This window comes from Ostrea edulis, chromosome 9 (assembly GCF_947568905.1).
Source record: "Ostrea edulis chromosome 9, xbOstEdul1.1, whole genome shotgun sequence".
NCBI lineage: Eukaryota > Metazoa > Mollusca > Bivalvia > Ostreida > Ostreidae > Ostrea > Ostrea edulis.
Window position 1 is genome coordinate 13695663 of NC_079172.1, and position 20117 is coordinate 13715779.

Here is a 20117-nt window from a genome sequence, read left to right on the forward strand (position 1 = left end):
AAGCCATTTGTCAATGATATTATGAAAAGCAGTTTCGCAAGAATGTTTTGGTCTGAAACCTGATTGATGCTCTGTTAAAAGATTATTTGCATTCAAATACTCGTAAAGAGTGTTAAAAACATGTCTTTCCATAATTTTACTTATGATAGGTAAAACAGATACCGATCTATAATTATTAACATGGAAATTATCTCTAAATTTACATCGAAGCACTATTTTGGGCCTTCTATGCATGGAATAGAAAGTCAATGTGTGCAATAAGATACTTCAGTTTAAATACACAGATTGCTCTCTCATTGACGAATCTACTTGTATGCAAATCACTGACAGTTGTAAAACATATTTCGCTGAATAATGATCGAATAAGAGATTAAAAAAAAGATAATATATTCGAAGTAAACATTGCCCTGTTCATTTTAAAATACATTTCTCACCATGTGTGTGTGTGTGTGTGGGGGGGGGGGGGGGGGGGGGTGTGGGGGGGGGGGGGGGAGAGTATTGCTTCATCCACCTTTCAACAAAGCAAAAAAAGCATACGTCACATCTAATATCAGATTACAAGTTTTCATGTAGTAGAAATTTTCATAAAGTTAAAAGCTGTAAATTATTGCATTTTCTGATATTTTATTACTTATTTTGAGTAGGACTAAACAATGCAATCTCCCATATTTTCTTTGTCGGAATTGAGCGATTTCAAAGTCGATCTTTAAAGGGCAGTGAAATACGCATTGCATACACAGCCTACACATATTTCCTGTTGTGACAAAGTTTAAACTTCACCTTCCATAGGCTTATTAAGTTTACAATATGTTTGATGAATAGGTCCCTAGAATTAAGATGGCTGTCTTCACAGCTAGACACTTGGTCGTGGTTGCTAAGTGAATCATTGTGCAGTTCAATTGACTTGTATTTTTCAGAATTTATATACATTTTGATAAAATAAATTTAGTGCCTTTGTCTTTTGCATTAAACAAGAGGTCCAAGGGCCTTATAGGTCACCTGTGTATCATGTAACAACCTTCCAATGTTTGAATTAGGTTTGTGTTTAAATATAAGAATTTTACTTTTGGATGGAAGAAACATTGAATAGCTATGTGGTCAGCCCCGCCTTTGCACCAGAACCCCTGACCCAGGGGCCATAAATTTCAGTTTTGAAAGAAGCATCCTTGATCATCATTATCATACTATTAGTTTGTCTACTTAATACCCAGCAGCAGAGGAGAAGATTTTCAAAGAAATAAAATGCATTTTCACTATATCATCAATAGGGCCCCACCCTAATACCAGAACCCCTGACCCAGGGGCCATGAATTTCATAATTTTGAAAGAGGCATCCTTGCTCATCATAAACATGCTATTGGTTTGTCTACTTAATACCCAAGGACAGAGAAGAAGATTTTCAAAGAAATAATGCATTTTCACTATATGACTTATAGAGCCCCACCCTAGCACCAGAACCCCTGATCCAGGGGCCATGAATTTCACAATTTTTAACAAGAGGTACTGTGAGCAATGCTCACTAAGAATACCCCCCGCTTACCCCAATCTCCCAAAGGGTGTTGGTAATAGGTATAAACTACCTCTTTTCTGAGTGTTGCTACTTCGATGTCCAGTGCGCTTGACCTTTGACCTTTTGACCCCAAAATCCATAGGGAACATCTTCATCCCATGGGTAGTCCATATGTATGATATGGTGACTGTAGGTGGAAAGGATAACGCTTTAGAGCCTGGAAACCATATTGCTACTTCAATGTCCAGTGCGCGTGACCTTTGACCTTTTGACCCCAAAATCGATAGGGAACATCTTCATCCCATGGGTAGTCCATATATATGATATGGTGACTGTAGGTGGAAAGGATAACGCTTTAGAGCCCGGAAACCATATTGCTACTTCAATGTCCAGTGCGCTTGACCTTTGACCTTTTGAGCCCAAAATCCATAGGGAACATCTTCATCCCATGGGTAGTCCATATGTTTGATATGGTGACGGTAGGTGGAAAGGATAACGCTTTAGAGCCCGGAAACCATATTGCTACTTCAATGTCCAGTGCGCGTGACATTTGACCTTTTGACCCCAAAATCGATAGGGATCATCTTCATCCCATGGGTAGTCCATATATATGATATGGTGACTGTAGGTGGAAAGGATAACGCTTTAGAGCCCGGAAACCATATTGCTACTTCAATGTCCAGTGCGCTTGACCTTTGACCTTTTGAGCCCAAAATCGATAGGGAACATCTTCATCCCATGGGTAGTCCATGTTTGATATGGTGACTGTAAGTGGAAAGGATAACGCTTTAGAGCCCGGAAACCATATTGCTACTTCAATGTCCAGTGTGCTTGACCTTTGACCTTTTGACCCCAAAATCCATAGGGAACATCTTCATCCTATGGGTAGTCCATATGTATGATATGGTGACTGTAGGTGGAAAGATAACACTTTAGAGCCCGGAAACCATATTGCTACTTCAATGTCCAGTGTGCTTGACCTTTGACCTTTTGACCCCAAAATCGATAGGGAACATCTTCATCCCATGGGTAGTCCATATATATGATATGGTGACGGTAGGTGGAAAGGATAATGCTTTAGAGCCCAGAATCCATTGCGTCTACAGATGGACGGACGGACAGACGGACAACCCGATTCCAGTATACCCCCCCACAACTTGTTGCGGGGGATATAAAGAGGCATCCTTGCTCATCATTGCCATGCTATTAGTTTGTCTACTTAATACCCAGAGACAGAGAAGATTTTCAAAGAATTTCTACATTTTCACAAAAGAACCAATAGAGCCCCACCCTAACACAAGAACCCCTGCCCCAGGGGCCATGAATTTCACAATATTTTGGTAGAGGGCTCAACGCTCATTATAATTATGCCCACAGTTTGGCTTCTTGATGTCCAGGAGTAAAGAAGAAGATTTTATAAAATTACACTCATTTTGATGGTTTTTGCCCCACCCCTCAGGCCCCAGGGGGGCAGGGACCACGAATTTCACAATTTTTGTTCCCCTCCACCCACAGATGCTATATGCCAAAATTGGTTGAAATTGGTTCAGGGGTTTCAGAGAAGAAGCTGAAAATGTTCAAATGTTAACGCACGACGAACGACGACGGACAAAAACAGATAGCAATAGGTCACCTGAATGAATTCAGGTGACCTAATTATATTGGGATTGACTTTAATTCTGGGGCATATTATACGAGTATAACCTGGTTTGGGTCAGTTTACCCTTTTTTATAATCCGCTTTGCATATTATAAAGCGTAAACTGACCCAAACCAGTTATACTCGTATAAGTGCCCCAGAATTAAAGTGATTCCTTATATAATCATTTTACGTACATTATCTATTTGCTAGCATTCAGAAAAGTAATCGAAAAAAGTTCAAACATTTATTTAACAGACTGGTAACGGATAGTAATTGGTACCTGAATCTATCAGGTATTTAGAACAGGTGAACTAAAAATATCATCTGCAATAAAGGACAAGATTTTCACAGTATATGTTTCATTATTTCTCTTTTAAATTAGGACATTGAATTCTCAATAAATATATCTCAGACTAGGACTCATGATTTTAATTTGCAATTTTAATCAAGAACTGAAAATGTGTCACAAAGATTTTACCTATAAGTACTGTGCTACTCCTTCCTCGTTTCTCTAAAAAAGAAAAAAACACCTCATGGGTATTCAAAACATAATATGCTGCATAAACCATTTCTTAAAAGACATATATCAAAGTTTTTGACAAGGCAAATATCATGTTAATGATATGTGCCATTCAAACATGCTTGAAAGTAAAACTTTTTTCTTTTAAATATATAGGGTTTCAGATCATTGATATACTTATTGTATGGCATGCCAAATTCACAAAAATGAGCTAAACATAGTTTCACAGTTGATAAACTAGGTTTATTGACTGTAAACTATAATTCACGATTCGTTAACTATAGTTTTCATCCGTAAAACTATATTTAACGGTTGTAAACTATAGTTTACAAATGCTAATCCAAGTTTATCTGTCTTTAAATAAACGTTAACAATAGATTTTGCTGATAAATACATATTCACGTTTGTAAACTATAATTTACATTCGTTAACTATAGTTCACAATTGTTAATCCTAGTTTCACAAATTGTGATACTATATTTATCAGACTTGTAAACCGTAGTTTACAATCATGAAACCGTATTTATCAGATAAACTATGTTTTGCAATCGCTAATGATTGTTTTCATTGTTAATTATAGTTTACGCTTGTGAAACATAGATTATATTATCTGTTAACTATGGTTTACAGATGTGAAATATAGATTAACGTCGTTAACTAAAGTTTACGGTCCGTAAACTATAGTTTACAGTCGATAAACCTAGTTTATCAACTGTGAAACTATGTTTAGCTCATTTTTGTGAATTGGGCGTGCCATATAATTGACTCACTTTTTTTCATGTACTTTGTAACTGTCACGCGGGATGCACTGGTTGCACTGGTTGCTTTAGGTTGCTCTGTATTGCAGTCTTCTGAACAAATACAAGACATTACATACAATATAAACTCTTGTAAATGAATTCTGTATGTGTAATCTATTTAGAGGTATTCATATTTTAGCACCTTTGCACTGAAGCAATTAGCACTACTTTATAATTGTACTAATATATGACAATCTCTACTTGACATCCATTATCAAACAGATATTTTCATAATGATGACATAAATCATCTTTATGTTAAATCATGCATTTGCAATTTTAAAAGAACTACGAATTTGTCTGACTCCCATTGTGCCAAATTTTAAATTCACTAACTAAGTACACATATAGTATATCTATTCAGTATTTACACTGTAGCTGTCCAGAGAAATGCAACATAATGGGACCACAATATTCGTGTTGAGTCAAATTTGATCATTTTAAAAGAAGCAACTAAGTTTGGACTGATACTAAATGTATTTGTCCATAAAAATGATACAAGTGCCCAGAACATTTTGACTGACAAGTAATAATCAAAGTACTGAAAGTACTGATAGTAAAAAAATGTATACTTGTATCGGCTACAACTTTAGTATAAAAATAGTACATATAAAGACAAATGTGTGTCTCATGTTTTACAAAGAAAAATGTACATCAATTTTCTAATATATATATATATATATATATATATATATATATATATGAGCCGTCCCATGCAAAAAGGGCCCTTATGGTAAAAATTATCAAAATTAACTTTTTAATGGAATATGATAGAAAACAACATTAAAAAGACACATGTGAAGTTTGGGTCAAATATTCAGCATATTTACTGAGATATAGGCTGTCAAAGGTTAAGATAATATTTCAATGACGTTACAAAAAATGACGTTGAAATGACGTTAATCATTGTCGGAAACAATTGAAACTTTCACTTATTCTTCATGACATTCTGGACATGTTGTGTCCCTGAAACATTCCCGGACATGAGGTCTGATATGTTTGTATAAATATTCCTGTCGTTCTCTACTGAGTCCGCCCGGCATTATCTCTGGTGGTAGATTTACACTGATTTGGTCGTGATTACTGAGAATTACTGGGACCTTGTCGCCATCTACATCAACGCTGCATAATACAACTCCAGGCAGCAGTGCTGAAAAAGTGAAGTGATGAAACTTGCGTATCCCTTTCAAAGGCTGAAAAGTTGTTTTTATATACTCTTTCCATTCATAGTATTTCACATTTCCATCCTCTTTTATCACAGCCTCGTTACTTTTGGAGGACTTGGAGACTACGTCAGCAACATGCTGTAGAGTGTCACAATCTGATCTAAAAACAAAATGCATCGCCGCGTAAAGGTTTTGAACAAATATAGACTATTATAGAAATTCTCGATTATGCTAGATACAATTTTATTTTTGGAATATTAATTGATATTAACACAATATCACCTCCTGTACTTCTTTTTGATCTGAGCAAAGCCTGCATCCACTTGACATTTTGTATGCCCTGGTATCTGCATGTGAAGTTCAATTGCTCGATGTAGCCCAATCATGACTCACCATAGCAAATATCCAATCACATACCGGTTTTTGTTTTGACCTAAAGATGAAGTGAGCATTAGAATATTAGAAGCAGCATATACATGTGAACAAAATGAATAGAACTAGGTGTATATGAAAAAATGAAGATGAAATATACATACCTGGACAGTTATGACAGTGAAGAACAGCACATTTCTCTCCCATCGGTAAAATAAGTATTTTTCACTTAAATGACAAATCTCTAAATTGTATCATTTGATTTGTTTAAACTGCTTAATGCGTAAAATTGCATGTATATATATGAAAAAAATGAAGATGAAATATACATACCTGGACAGTTATCACAGTGAAGAACAGCACATTTCTCTCCCATGCTATAATTTTGAAAATGGTGATGAAGTATGCTGATGACTGTATTTGGCCCATGGGCATTCTTTCCATCTCTTCCAATGGTCTGGTCTTCATCAATCAAATAATTTCGCTGAGATCCTGCTCCCTCCATACAAATTCCAAAGATCTGAATTTTCCGTGGTGTCTCAAAGAATAATGGCCCTACTTGTCTGGAATGATGAGGTACAGATACACATTGCGCGAAGTCAAAAGTGTAGTGAGTTTTGAGGAAATCTGTGGAACAGGGTCTAACAGGTGGCTCAGGAAGCTGAATAGACTGATGTTCTTCCCTGACTTCTTTAATGCACTGAATGTAGAGGTGATGCTCCCTCTCTGCTTTTTCAATGTGATCTGTAAAATTTCTTGTTGCTGTAAGCTTTTCATTTTCAGATCTTGCATTCAAAATGTGCTCTCTGTGGCGCTCACAGGTATTGCATACATCAGATCTGGGGTTGGCAATCTGAATGTTAGGAAGGCAGGCAGACCAGATGGAATAGAATGAGGACAATTTAACAGCACGAATTTGGACCTCATGACAAGCTTCAACATATAACTGATGAATTTCGTTCTTTGGTGTTGAACAAGGTAGAAAAATGGGTGGTTCGGAGTCGCGACCAGCTGGCATAGGAAGTCCATTATCTTCAGAATATCGATTGATAAACTGCACGACAAATTTAATTTCTTCAAAGGACAGGGCATTGTGTGGTTTTTTCCCGATGTTTCCATGTGTCCGTGGTTTTATTCCATGGGTCTTCATATGCTTCACAAGATTTTTAAAATGTTTTTCACCAATGTCATGTAAAAATAAAAACACATCTTTACATACTTCCCGGTCATCAAAATTGTATTCGTATCTCTGTCGTTTGGCATTGCGTCTTGAAGATCCGCCACCAGAACTTTTACTTTTTAGCTTTCCCATAATGTACATATCCTTCTCTTCCTTGGAAAGTTCTCTCATGGAATAAATATGGTGACTGATTTCTTCAAAACTAATATTTGATATGCAATCCATTCTGCAGGAGCAGCCTTTGATTATCTTTTTACGAATTGTTAAGTCAAGATTGTTATTCTCCCAGTCCTCCTCCTCTGAATTTAGGTTTTTATTCTGATCATTATCAGGATGCACAAGTTGTATTCTTTGTTCTAAAATATTTTCGTTGGATTCATTTTCTGATGCAGTTGAAATATCACTATCGTCTGTATTTTCATCAGATGATTCAACACTTTGTGAAGGAGGAAAATATTCCCTATGCCACTCGTCAATAATCTGTAACAAAATATCCCTGTGAAATTCTACATGTTCACATACCATGCAAATATTTAAACCTTCATGTATTTGTTTAAAATAAAATATCAAATACATTCATATTACAAACAGAGATTTTACAGTAGTACTGAATTTAAATTTTGACAAGTTGTTGATCTCAGCACAAAATGGTAATATCTTTTTTATTATTATAAGTATTAGATTGTTTATGAGCTATTCATTAAATAGAAATCCAGTAAATAGTATTTTTATTTATCATTAGCATGTTGATCAATTGAATACAAGACTGAAATAAGCACCTAACTACAGAAATATTTTATCTGAATAAACGTGTACGACGGCATATATATTATCAATCTACTTTGATCGCAATTCTACATGCAGAAAACTGCTCTGCACTCTGCATATTTCGATTAATAATAACCGCATTTGATAGAAAAAATTGTATTCAGTCTTTCTAATTTGAAGTCCCAGATCTCTCTCTCTCTCTCTCTCTCTCTCTCTCTCTCTCTCTCTCTCTCTCTCGATATCTCTCTCTCTCTCAGTAAGAGTAATAAGGGGTCATCCACTATGGTCATTCTTATTAAACTGGATTTATGTATTCAAATATTTATATATTTATTTGTTGAAACAAAAGTTTACTTTAAAAATTGTTGATGAATTTGAAAAGATTAATTCTTTATTATTTTTTTTGAATTTAATATGATCATTGTTTATTTAATTTTTGAGTAGCCACCGGTGAATCCGCCTATGAGATACGAAAACAGCGGGACGTAACTCTAAATTTTATCCATTTACCTATAAATAGCCGCGATGAAAACAAGTCATTTTAGGCACTAAATAAAGTTTAGAAAGCCAGATGATAACCCCATTATGATATAAGAACAATTAATTATTTGTCTTTTTAAAAACTTTATGAAAAATAACTAGGATATCACAAGCGGGACATATATAAACACATGTACATGCACGGAGCTCAACAATCGCGAATGTAAACAAACGTACGTCATTGATTTATGTTTTAATGAATATCGGTAAATAAGTATTTTTCACTTAAATGACAAATCTCTAAATTGTATCATTTGATTTGTTTAATCTGCTTAATGCGTAAAATTGCATGTATATATATGTGGATACATATGATCTTAGATTGAAGTGCACTTGCAGTACCCGTCAACATATGCGCGAATCCCAAATCTTGTGCATCGAAATATTTTATAGGCCTAATTGTCACCAAGACAATATTGGTTATGTCTGTTTATATAAAACTCACCTCTAAAAAGTCCATGTTTTCCTCTTGTTAATTCCAGGTACATGTCGGCATCGTTCCAGATGATTTATATAAACACAATCACGTTATATTGACAGCATTGCAAACATAAGTAAAAGACGCAACTTGCAAATAATGACGTTATCTTTACCAGCGTTTTTCTCATTATGACGTCAATATACATAAGGGCCCTTTTTGCATGGGACGGCTCATATATACTTGCTGTGCCTCGGGAAATAGTTGCTGTTTTGGGGGACAATAAACTTGCTAGTGTCTGAATAGTCAGTAAATATGTGTTTTATTATACCAAAGTAGACTTTACTTGTGTCAGACATAACAAAGTGAAGTAAACTTAACATTCGGCATTAGCCTAGATAGAATCGACCGAGATGATCCGAGTGGTAAACTAATTAGAGTAATCAGACTTTGACGTCACAGAAAAGAAAACGCAGGGAAAATATAGCATCTGGTAAATAGTTTCGAGACTATTTCCCTAGGGCAGATAGTTCAGAAAATATTTCACGGCTAGCGTTATCCAGAAGAAATAGCAAATTTATTTACCTAACATTTATATAACAAAAACATTCCGAGGTATAATAAATATATATTTTTTTTTTCTGGAACCCTAAATTTACTCAAATCTTATGGCTTTAGACATTTACATTCATGATGGTAACTACATATTTTACAAATAAGGTATCATCTCAAAATAAGTCTTTACTAGGTTTTACGGTTTCAAGTCTATTTCATTCGCTGGTGTAAAGCATTGCAGTTCATGCCCTCATCTAATTTCCAAAATGAAATTTATTTCTCAAGTATAATTCTTAATGGCCATGTGAAATCTGTATGTGGGTGGCATTATGTTATTTTACTTTAATATGTACATGTATCAGTTGAAAATGAATACAGTTTTAAAGTTATCAAAATATTTTTGTAAGGTCTATTATTCAAAGTGTTCAAAAACAGTCATAAAATCATATACCGCTAAGTGTATTAAAATCCCAGGTATAATCATGTGTTGATTAACACAAGGAAAATTACGCATTGAACTAATTCTTACAAAGACAGATATCTCTATTTCAAAAACTAACCGTGTTATGAAATTTACGCTATTTATTTCCTGCAATTTGAAAATGCTCGCAAGCAAAGTTGAAATAGGATGTACACATGAAAAAAACTTATATACCATATACAAAATACCTTTCTCTTCTCACTGAGGTTATACAAGTTACTAATGAAACATGAAAGTTTCTTATCTAGGGGCGAGATCAAAAGATCGATGTTGGATAAAAATCTAAATTCAAATAGTCAGGGGGAGGGGGGATAAAATCTCCTGTAAGTTTCTGTCATCCGACATCGATTTTGGTGGAAAAAGACAAGCGACTGTTAAAAACCACATATAAATATTACATTTTAATGAATATGGAATAGTTTCAATGTACATTTTCATTAGCTGCAGAACTGTAGCTCTCTGAAAAAATATTTTGACATAACAGAGAGCTACAGTTCCACCCCCTATAAACACCTTCGATTTACGGCGCACGTTTTTCTGCGCACGCTTCAAGCATTATAGCTCCAATTATCTAGAGACTTACGCTCTGAGCACAATTTTTATCGATTCTGTATACTTTTTTCTACAATTCACATCACTTTATTTACCTGTGCACGGCTTTAAATCGTCCTCCGCGTCCTCGGAATGTCAATGTTTTGAAATTGTTGCCTTCTGACGGCCATCTTGACCTACTGACAAACTCTCGTTGAATAGTCACGTGGTACAAGGAAAACAACCTGACCGACATTCCACGTGTTTACTTCACAACAAACCGCGCTCGACACCGGTTTCGATCTCTGTTGTAGCAAATAAACGATGACAACATATTATCTGTGTTTATCTTGTTTTTTCAGGTATTAACCAATTACTAGATTGAATAATTACACATACTTTCTCTCATTTTTTTCATCTTATCCTTCTTCCAAAACACGTACCCTAGAAAGACGTGTAGGAAAATTGTGTATGACGTTTTACTCAACTGTTTACATAATCTAATAATATGGCGGCATCCATCCGACAAATTTTTGATGAAAGAATCAAGCATCGCTTTCATTTTGAATTTGATTTAAAGGAGGAACAAATATCTGTCATTGAGAATGTGCTACAGAAGAAGCACACTGTGGGTGTTTTTCCCACGGGGTTTGGGAAAAGTATATGCTTTGTATTACCTCCATTAATACTAGATGTACAGGATTCTTCTGTCAGACATATTTGTATTGTGATTTCTCCTTTGAAAAGTCTAATGCTAGATCAATGTAAACATGCTTCTAAACATGGTATAGCTGCAGCTGTTATGAAGGGCAGGGATGAAATGTCTCCTGATGTGATTGAAGGTAATGTCCAAAGAAATGTATAGACTCTGCAGTTTGCAATTTTCAAACTAATGCATGCACAAATTAAAACACACATAATATCATATATAGGAATAAGCGCAGGAGACTATTCCATTCTCTATATGTCACCAGAGATCCTGCTGAGTTTTGATTCATGGGGTGATATAATATTGAATTCAGGTGTATATAAGGAGAGAGTTGCTTTGATTGCTATAGATGAGGCACACATATTGGCATCATGGTAAGATTTATTTTAATATGGAAAGCTTAAAGAAATTGAATTTTATTTTGAATAAGTACTAGCTGATTTAAAGTTTTGTCATGTTGTGAATGAATGTAATGTTTACAGGGGTGATACTTTTCGACCGACCTTTTCAAGACTTGGAGAGCTGCGCTCCCACTTTCCAACTACACCATTTTTACTGCTGACAGCAACTTGCACACCAAAAATTCTAAAGCATATTACTGGAAAAATACATCTTCCTAATATGAAAATGTTAACAGCATCTCCAGACAGGTAATAGGTCAGATAAAGTTGCTGTTTAGAATTATTATTTACGTTTGCTCTACAATTAAGACTAATCTTACTGATAAATACTTGAAAGAATTTTTAAGGTTGTAGTTGTTTTGAAGCATAACATTTTAAGATAATTATAGATATAATATGTTTGTGTGTTCTGGTTGTTCGCAACTATACAACTCTGAAACAATAACATGTTAACAATATGTGACTGTTGACGATATGTATATTCTACTGAACACTTTTTTCTATCTACAGCACATGTTTGCCAATCTTTCCACCCATAGTTTGATCTTTAGAAATATTTTAGAATGCATATGGAATTTTCTCTCTCTCAGAAACACTGTTTTACTTAAAACATATCTAACATTGTGATTTAATTTATAGGCCAGGTATTTACCTTGAATACAAGAGAGGAAAAGACATTTTTGAAGAACTCCATTGGCTGTTTGATGAAATTAAACAGAAAGGAATAGCTGCCAGGAAAACACTGCTTTATGTCAGGTAATAGATTCATAGCAATATGTGCATTATTTTCATAACACTGCATCAGTCCAGCCCAGTATATGAAAAAAATGTCATCACAAAAAAAGGTGTTACTTAATAAGTCATTTTGCAAGTTGAACATTATGTAACTACAATTTCAATATTTGAAAGTAAAAGTAAATAATTAAATATGACTTTGATCAGGGATCCAGCTATTGTCCTATCATTTTCTTTCTTACCATTTCATCTACCTCTATATATTTCTTCACTGTCTCACTTTTACTCTTCACAAATTTTGAATGAAACAAAATCATATACAATGCCTACTTTGTAAATTGTAATGAATCATCACATGTATGTTCAATGCAGGAGCTTGGGTCGAGGTGGTCAGCTGTATAGAGATATTTTGGGGTACCTTAGAGAACATGCATACTTAAACCACATTAAGCTTCACCACAACAGCCATGTTGCTTTGTACCATGCAGGAATGGCCAACAAAGACTTAGACTACATTCATCAGGAAATTTCAAAGTCAGGTAGCGTTATTCGACTGGTCATATGTACTATAGCCTTTGGAATGGGTATCAATATCTCTGATATTGATACTGTGATCCACTGGGGAGCCTGTGACTCCATAATGGATTATTGGCAGGAGGTTGGAAGAGCAGGGCGAGATGGACGTAGTGCAAAGGCACTATACTTTTTAACCCCTGGGTCCATACTTCAAGCATCTGACGACATGAAGGAATTGTGTAGATCTCTGGACAAATCCGAGGTGACTTGTTTTAGGAAATCTATCCTCCATCACTTCATTGGATACAGTTCGGCACAGTCTGTACCTGTTGCAAGTGAGTGTCAACTGAAATGTGATGAGTGTGGATGTCCAAGATGCCAATGCTGTCACATTTGTCGTAGCTGCTGTCCTTGTTCAAGAACATAAGATTTGTACATGTACGTACAATGTATATATTTAATTAACCCCACCTGCATATTGACTGTGTTTGATCTCAAAATCATATGTTTTTGAATATGTATTCCTCATTTTCCATACTTTTTCCATATTTTTGCAGCCTCGCTTTTAACTTTTCTGGATTGTTCACCCCTACTTTGTGCTCAAAATTTTCAAATCCTGTGTGATGTCTTTCACCATCATCTTCAAACAAATTCTCTCCACTGTACTCATCAATAAATTTCTTAATTTTAGGTCTAGAGGAACCATCTGTTGTCGTTGCCTTGGGGATATAATCCTGAATTATATCAGATTGGAAAATGTCTTCAATAGACTTGCCAACACTCCCTACTAGATGGCTGCATCTTGACACCTGTGCATCTGTGTATTGCCCATGAGAATTCTTCAGGTTTGCTGTAATGTACATTAAAACCAAAATACTTTAGAATTTATAATGTTCTTTCATGAAGTAATTGGCTATTATTGTGTTAATGTACATGTGCACTTACATTTGAATTCATTATTCAGGAATTCATTCACAAGATCCAGGGCTATATTGTGTCCAGGTTTTCCAGTCAGATTGGCAGTGCTATTCCAGATGACTTCATTTCTTAATCTGGGAGGTAAACACCCACTGACACCTGTGAAACAAACATTGCCATATATATATATATATATTTATATATATATATATATATATATAATATATATATATAACTTTTGTAGCAGTATATATCAATCATTACTTTACATGCCACCACTTGCCATGTCATATTATAACTGAAAATACTGGGTTCGAATCTCAATCACATTGCTGTGTCAAACCTAACCTGCTTAACATAGATAGATACTACTCTTTCAGCAAGTAATGGGTCATTTAGATTTGACTTTAGAAGCAAGTCACAATAGGCATAAGCATGTTAAAAAACCCTCACTGTCATGACCTGAATGACATCTTTACATGAGTAAAAACTTTTAAAATTGTATGTAAGACAATATACAACCAAACAGAACAAAACATTTACCTCCAAGGAGGCGATGACCTAAAATCAAGTATTTGTTGTGGTTATGATTCCAGAATTGCACCATGTCCATTCTCCAATCTGAAATGATATGGTCTCCATTGTTGGTGCGTTTTGCATGTGTCTGGGCCATATGGAGAAGTCCACGCCACAACATGCTACGGCTGTACTGATAGACTGAGTCTCCACTTTCCTGGTGTGCTGCGACAGGTTCATCAACTATTCAATAATTACATATAGTCACATATATGCTTTATAGTTGAATTCATATAAAAAAAAAATTAAAAATAGACATTTCATTACCAAAGTCATTGTCAGAGTCCTCATGATATGGCAGCGTATCCTCCAATATCTGATTGTTGTCCCAGTAGATGATTGTATCGTCGTGGTACTGGACATCCTCTGCTGCTTCACCGACTACTACTTCCTGGATTGACTGTGTGTCTATCAGGGGCCAAGATAGCTGAACCACCTGCTTGCACAGATCTACAAACATATCCTGCCTCTCTTTGTCATCATCAGGTACAAGATTTGACAACTCATCAATGTTCTTGATATTTAGTAGCTTGCAAATTATCAAGCACACACAACCTTCAGTCACAAAATTGAAAAAGTCCACTACTGAATTTACACAATCAGATATTTTTTTCTTAACACTTCGAAAGGTGAACTTGTTTTTTATATGGCATAACGAACCCTTGTCACCCACAGTGCTGCCACTGAAGAGCATGTTCATGGAATCCTGCAGGATGATGCACCTTTTGTGAAACCCCTGAGGACGCGGGACAAGACCAGTGAGTTGATCTTCTGCATCCTCACTGAAGGCCATAGATAATTTTGCCTCAACCATCCTTTCCACACTCAGCTGATCACCATGGCAAAGAATTTGGTAAGGATTTCTGTCTTGTCCAATTGGCACATACTTGTGTAAGTACTTGAGAATCTCCAGTACTCCACGGGCAGTAGATGGATTCTCCTGAAGAACTCCCAGATTCACCTAATCAGGAAATAGCACTTAATTATGTATAAGGACCAATTTGCTATTCACATTAATAATCAATCTAATTAAAATTATTAGCTGTTTTGAATCTGCTGCTGCTTCTCAAATGCATGTTTGAAAAGGGGGAGCAGATTCAAAACAGCTAATTTTAATTAGATTGATTAATAATGATGTTTAAATTTCAACAAGAGGCCCACAGGCCTTATCAAACACCTGAGTACTAGTGAAAAAGTATCACTACTCCCAAGGACTATGAAATCTAGAATAAAATTCCTGTTCTGATCATCTAAGCTACATTCTAATGTTCAGCAACAGTATAAAACTAGATGTATTCTTAAAATTTCAATGCCCTCAAACGTGCATACACTGATGAAAGGCTTTACATAATATAATAAGTGTATTAATATTAAAACATTGAAAGATATGACTAATTTGGACCCACCTTAGAGTCAAAACTCTGGGTTGTGAAATACACCACTTTTTGTACATCCTTTTTAGCTATTCCTAATTATGCATTTAGATTTCATACAGTATCAGCAAACTTATACATAAATACTATATACTAAGTTTGGCCCCACCCTTATACCAAAAACCCTACCCTTGGGACCATCACATTTAAAGGACTACCTGCTCTTTCTAAATATCCATTTAGTTTCAATTTAGTATCAATAGCACTAAAGGAAATCTTATTTAAGTGTTTTACATGTAAACAGTATATAGTAAGTTTGGCCCCACCCTGGGGTTAGAACCCCTACCCCAGGGATCATGAATTTTACAATTTTGTTAGAAGCTTCCCTGCTCATCATTACTATATATACTCACTTTCTCTGCTAGATGCCCATGAGTAAAGAAGAAGATTCGTAAAGAAATACACCAATTTTACAGTTTGTACCCCAAAATTAAGGCCCCTTGGGGTGGGGTGGGGTGGGGTGGGGGTCATGAAATTTACAATTTCCGGTCTCCTCACCTACAAATGCTACATACCAAATTTGGTCAAGATTGGCCCAGCACTTTCTAGGAGGACGTTCTTAACAGACAACACACAACGACAGACGCAGACCATTTGCAATAGGTCACCTGAGTTTACTCAGGTGAAAAAAACCTTGTTTTTATGAAAAGCTGAACAGAAACTGATGATCGGTACATACACTTTAAATGCACTGTAGTTTGCTATATATGCTGTGAAAAATGATAGGTATATATGTGTGCACACATATTATAAATGATATATATACTCACTATTTCAGACTTTTTTTGAGACTGCTGTGTGTACTGATGAGGAGTATCTTTAACATCCATTTCACTGAACTGGGGAAAGTAAACCTGGACTATTTTCTGTACAAGATGCTCCATTCTACTCCTCAGTATTCTCCAGTCTGTATCAGAGGGTAGGTAGTTCTGAAATGATTTGCAATTGATTTGTAAATCACATTGAACTTGTGTGCATCTACTACATTTAGTTTATATTGAAATTTATTTCAAGTTTCTAATGGATAAAAATAAATAACTTAAGAAAAACTTCTCACCTGCAGTCCTATATCTGTTACAGAGAATGTATTATCTACTGTATCTAAGTCACGAAAGGATATACGGTTTTTAGCAGCGAAGCACAAGGCCCACAACATCATCTTATTTTCCTGCCGGAGGTGGTGGCGAGTCATACTCAGCTTCTGAACATTGTCCCAGCAAACAGAATACCCTGGATCTGGAGGACATAAATACATAAACTGTATATAATTCAAGGCAAGCATCTGCAATTATTTAGATTTGAGGAAAATGGAAGTAAAATATGTACAGTTGCTAACCTATATGAAGCAATATTTATAAAAGTAATTAAAGTGTAATAAAGTTGCACAGTTGGATTTAAATTTCACAGGTCCAAGGTAATTATATCTACTTTTAGTGATGCAATTGGTGTAATATATATGTACTTTGTTCATCCGCCTCAGGTTCATCAAGGAGGGAATCATCAAATGGTAGGGGTACTATATCACTTTCATCTTCACTACTGAAGTCTACATCAGAGGAATCTTGGTTTGTAATCTCAGAACCAGAGGAAGCTAGGGAGTTATGTGAGCTATCTGTATCTGAACTTTCAAAGTCCACGTTCAATGGTTGCTGAGGAGGTTCAGGCATTCCAAGCTCCACCTATTTATGGTACCAACGGAATAATTCAAGAAAGTATACACAAGAGTATTCATAATGGACATGTAAATGGTCGATTTCTGACAATGATCACTTGTACTATACATTTTGCTCTGCTCAGCTTAATTCTTTACTACATCTAATGAGGAAGGTATGCACTTGTGGGAGCATAATTTTTTTATTTTCATGTGTAAGTAAAATGACTAAACAAATTTCATACAAGAGAGGTTTAAAATATATGACATGTGGATACGTTTTGATTGACATTACAATTGTAGCAGTCACCCGGATTCGATCGCCGGTGCCTAGATAGCTCAGTTGGTAGAGCACCTGACTAGAGATTCAGGGAGCCCGGGTTCGAATCCCAATCTGGTCTGTTGCATTTTTCTCACTTCCTGTTACACAATTATAGGCTTTTCATCCAATGTTAATAAATAGATTGGTGGTATATGTTACAAATAATAATGTTTTAATTTATGTCTATTAAGGGTAGTACAGGGATTTACAACTGCCAGTATCTCAGTACAGAATTGAATTGAGACAAAGGTGCATGACAGATTTAAAATGCATGTACATGTACTATTCAAGAGTTTGGGAATGGACAGAATATTATTCATTCACCTGTATTTCATTCTTCCATGACACAATTTTCTGATCGAATTCGCTGCATATTTTATCAGCTGCTATTCGTGTTCCTTTCACTCCTTTGCTCCAACCTAACTTTTGGAACCATCGGAAAAGCTGCAATGCAAGGTGTCAATTTTGATATTGCCTCAGATTCACGAGAAAATTCTTTAAATTGTAAAGTTGGCTTATCATATTGTGAAAAGAAAATGGAGGTTTCAATATTTTAATTTTTACCTTTTGACTGCAACCCGACCTGTACATTTCAATGGAAATAATGGTTTGTAGGAAGTTGTACTGCTGGGGTTTATGGAGGTAGAGAATGGTTCCCAAAATAAAACCAAGAACTGGAACCAAAGAGCCAAGTTTTCCCATGTCATTTCTGTAACGTTTATTATAGAACTTATGTTCATGTATTCAGGATGTATATCTATTTCAGTGCTACAGACCTTCTCCTGAATTAATCTCTTTGCAAAAGTCTATTGTTATAGGTTAATTGATATATATGCAAAAAAAAAGTTTAAATTGAATCCAAAGTAAGCAAGGTAAAATCTAATTTTCACTAAATATTACACATATGCCAAACATAATATATTGCCAGTACAATGAACTAATAATGACTCTTGCTTACTGGATTTACATCCAATTTAATAATGTGCATGTGATTTTACAACTTACATTTCAGCATTTTTAGCTCGGCGACATGACAGTGCACCTTGCAAAACCCCTGTCAAGAGAGGCATCCCACAAGATGCTTCATGCATTGCACTGTCCCAGCTAAACGTTTCGAATGACTTCAGATTGGTTGGCCTCTTGAGTGATGGAATATTGACACTTTTCACTTCTTTCTTTATGGAAAGTTTCAAAACTCTCACCAGTGCATCCCTAGCAGTTTTGCTTTTTCTTAAAAGAAGTCGGTATGCATATTCATAGTGAGAGTCCATGATGTACTTATACACCTGCTCTTTAAAACCTTCTTTCTATAAATTGGAGTGCTTTGAAGACTTCAATGGAGTTGAGGTCAAACATTTCCTCTTCACAACTTTTAGTGGTGTGAAGCTAAATTTTCTTTTAGCTTTGTGCTTGTGAGGACTTACCGGTTTTGTAGCTGTAGCAATGTTGCTAGAACATTTGGCAGTATCATGCTTATAAATGCTTACAGTCAGAGAGGCACAATCATTACAGATAAATTTACTAGACGGGGTTAATGGCAGAGTAATTTTCTTGTCCAAAATGTCATTAAGTTTAATCAAAGGAATAGGTAACTTTGATACCAACTTTCTTTTAAAACCTTTTTTCCTTGTTTCAAAGGGTTGATTGCATTTAATGCACACCATTTTAGAACTCTTAGCAGCTGAGATTTTGAGCTGCATGCGTATCACGTCATGAAATGATGGGTATTTATATATATATATATATATTGCAATAAAGACATTGCAAGGGTACGTGTTTTGGAAGAAGGATAAGATGAAAAAAATGAGAGAAAGTATGTGTAATTATTCAATCTAGTAATTGGTTAATACCTGAAAAAACAAGATAAACACAGATAATATGTTGTCATCGTTTATTTGCTACAACAGAGATCGAAACCGGTGTCGAGCGCGGTTTGTTGTGAAGTAAACACGTGGAATGTCGGTCAGGTTGTTTTCCTTGTACCACATGACTATTCAACGAGAGTTTGTCAGTAGGTCAAGATGGCCGTCAGAAGGCAACAATTTCAAAACATTGACATTCCGAGGACGCGGAGGACGATTTAAAGCCGTGCACAGGTAAATAAAGTGATGTGAATTGTAGAAAAAAGTATACAGAATCGATAAAAATTGTGCTCAGAGCGTAAGTCTCTAGATAATTGGAGCTATAATGCTTGAAGCGTGCGCAGAAAAACGTGCGCCGTAAATCGAAGGTTTTTATAGGGGGTGGAACTGTAGCTCTCTGTTATGTCAAAATATTTTTTCAGAGAGCTACAGTTCTGCAGCTACATTTTCATTTGTGAATAAACAGTAGAAAAGGTATGCAGAATGTTATTTATAATCGTATGTCTTTATTTG

General features: G+C 35.5%; 4 protein-coding genes across 7 annotated transcripts in view; 1 reads left to right on the forward strand and 3 right to left on the reverse strand.

Annotated features, from left to right (window-relative positions):
- LOC125660468 (uncharacterized) overlaps positions 1-20117 on the reverse strand; it is a 63589-nt gene that overhangs the window by 12302 nt on the left and 31170 nt on the right. For all 4 annotated transcript variants that reach the window (XM_056148599.1, XM_056148600.1, XM_056148598.1 and 1 more), the window contains 2 exons: positions 4442-4522; positions 3630-3662 (listed from right to left, as the gene is read on the reverse strand). In XM_056148599.1, coding sequence (XP_056004574.1) covers positions 3630-3662; positions 4442-4522 — 114 coding nt within the window. The remainder of the gene's footprint in view (positions 1-3629; positions 3663-4441; positions 4523-20117) is intronic.
- Positions 5115-9035, reverse strand: LOC125662791 (uncharacterized). Its single transcript, XM_056148605.1, has 5 exons — positions 8942-9035; positions 6342-7668; positions 6173-6236; positions 5919-6069; positions 5115-5796 (listed from the first exon to the last, which is right to left on the reverse strand). The coding sequence occupies exons 1-3, from the start codon at positions 8954-8956 to the stop codon at positions 6181-6183; spliced, it is 1398 nt and encodes a 465-aa protein (XP_056004580.1). The 5' UTR covers positions 8957-9035; the 3' UTR covers positions 5115-5796; positions 5919-6069; positions 6173-6180.
- On the forward strand, positions 10590-13672 carry LOC125649243 (uncharacterized). Its single transcript, XM_056148606.1, has 5 exons — positions 10590-11564; positions 11673-11840; positions 12231-12347; positions 12699-13280; positions 13534-13672. The coding sequence occupies exons 1-4, from the start codon at positions 11374-11376 to the stop codon at positions 13267-13269; spliced, it is 1047 nt and encodes a 348-aa protein (XP_056004581.1). The 5' UTR covers positions 10590-11373; the 3' UTR covers positions 13270-13280; positions 13534-13672.
- Positions 13245-18445, reverse strand: LOC125651214 (uncharacterized). Its single transcript, XM_056148604.1, has 9 exons — positions 18307-18445; positions 18067-18186; positions 17232-17448; positions 16827-17005; positions 16540-16698; positions 14604-15297; positions 14304-14519; positions 13788-13919; positions 13245-13692 (listed from the first exon to the last, which is right to left on the reverse strand). Exons 1-9 carry the CDS (start codon positions 18442-18444, stop codon positions 13343-13345), a joined length of 2205 nt encoding a protein of 734 aa, XP_056004579.1. The 5' UTR covers position 18445; the 3' UTR covers positions 13245-13342.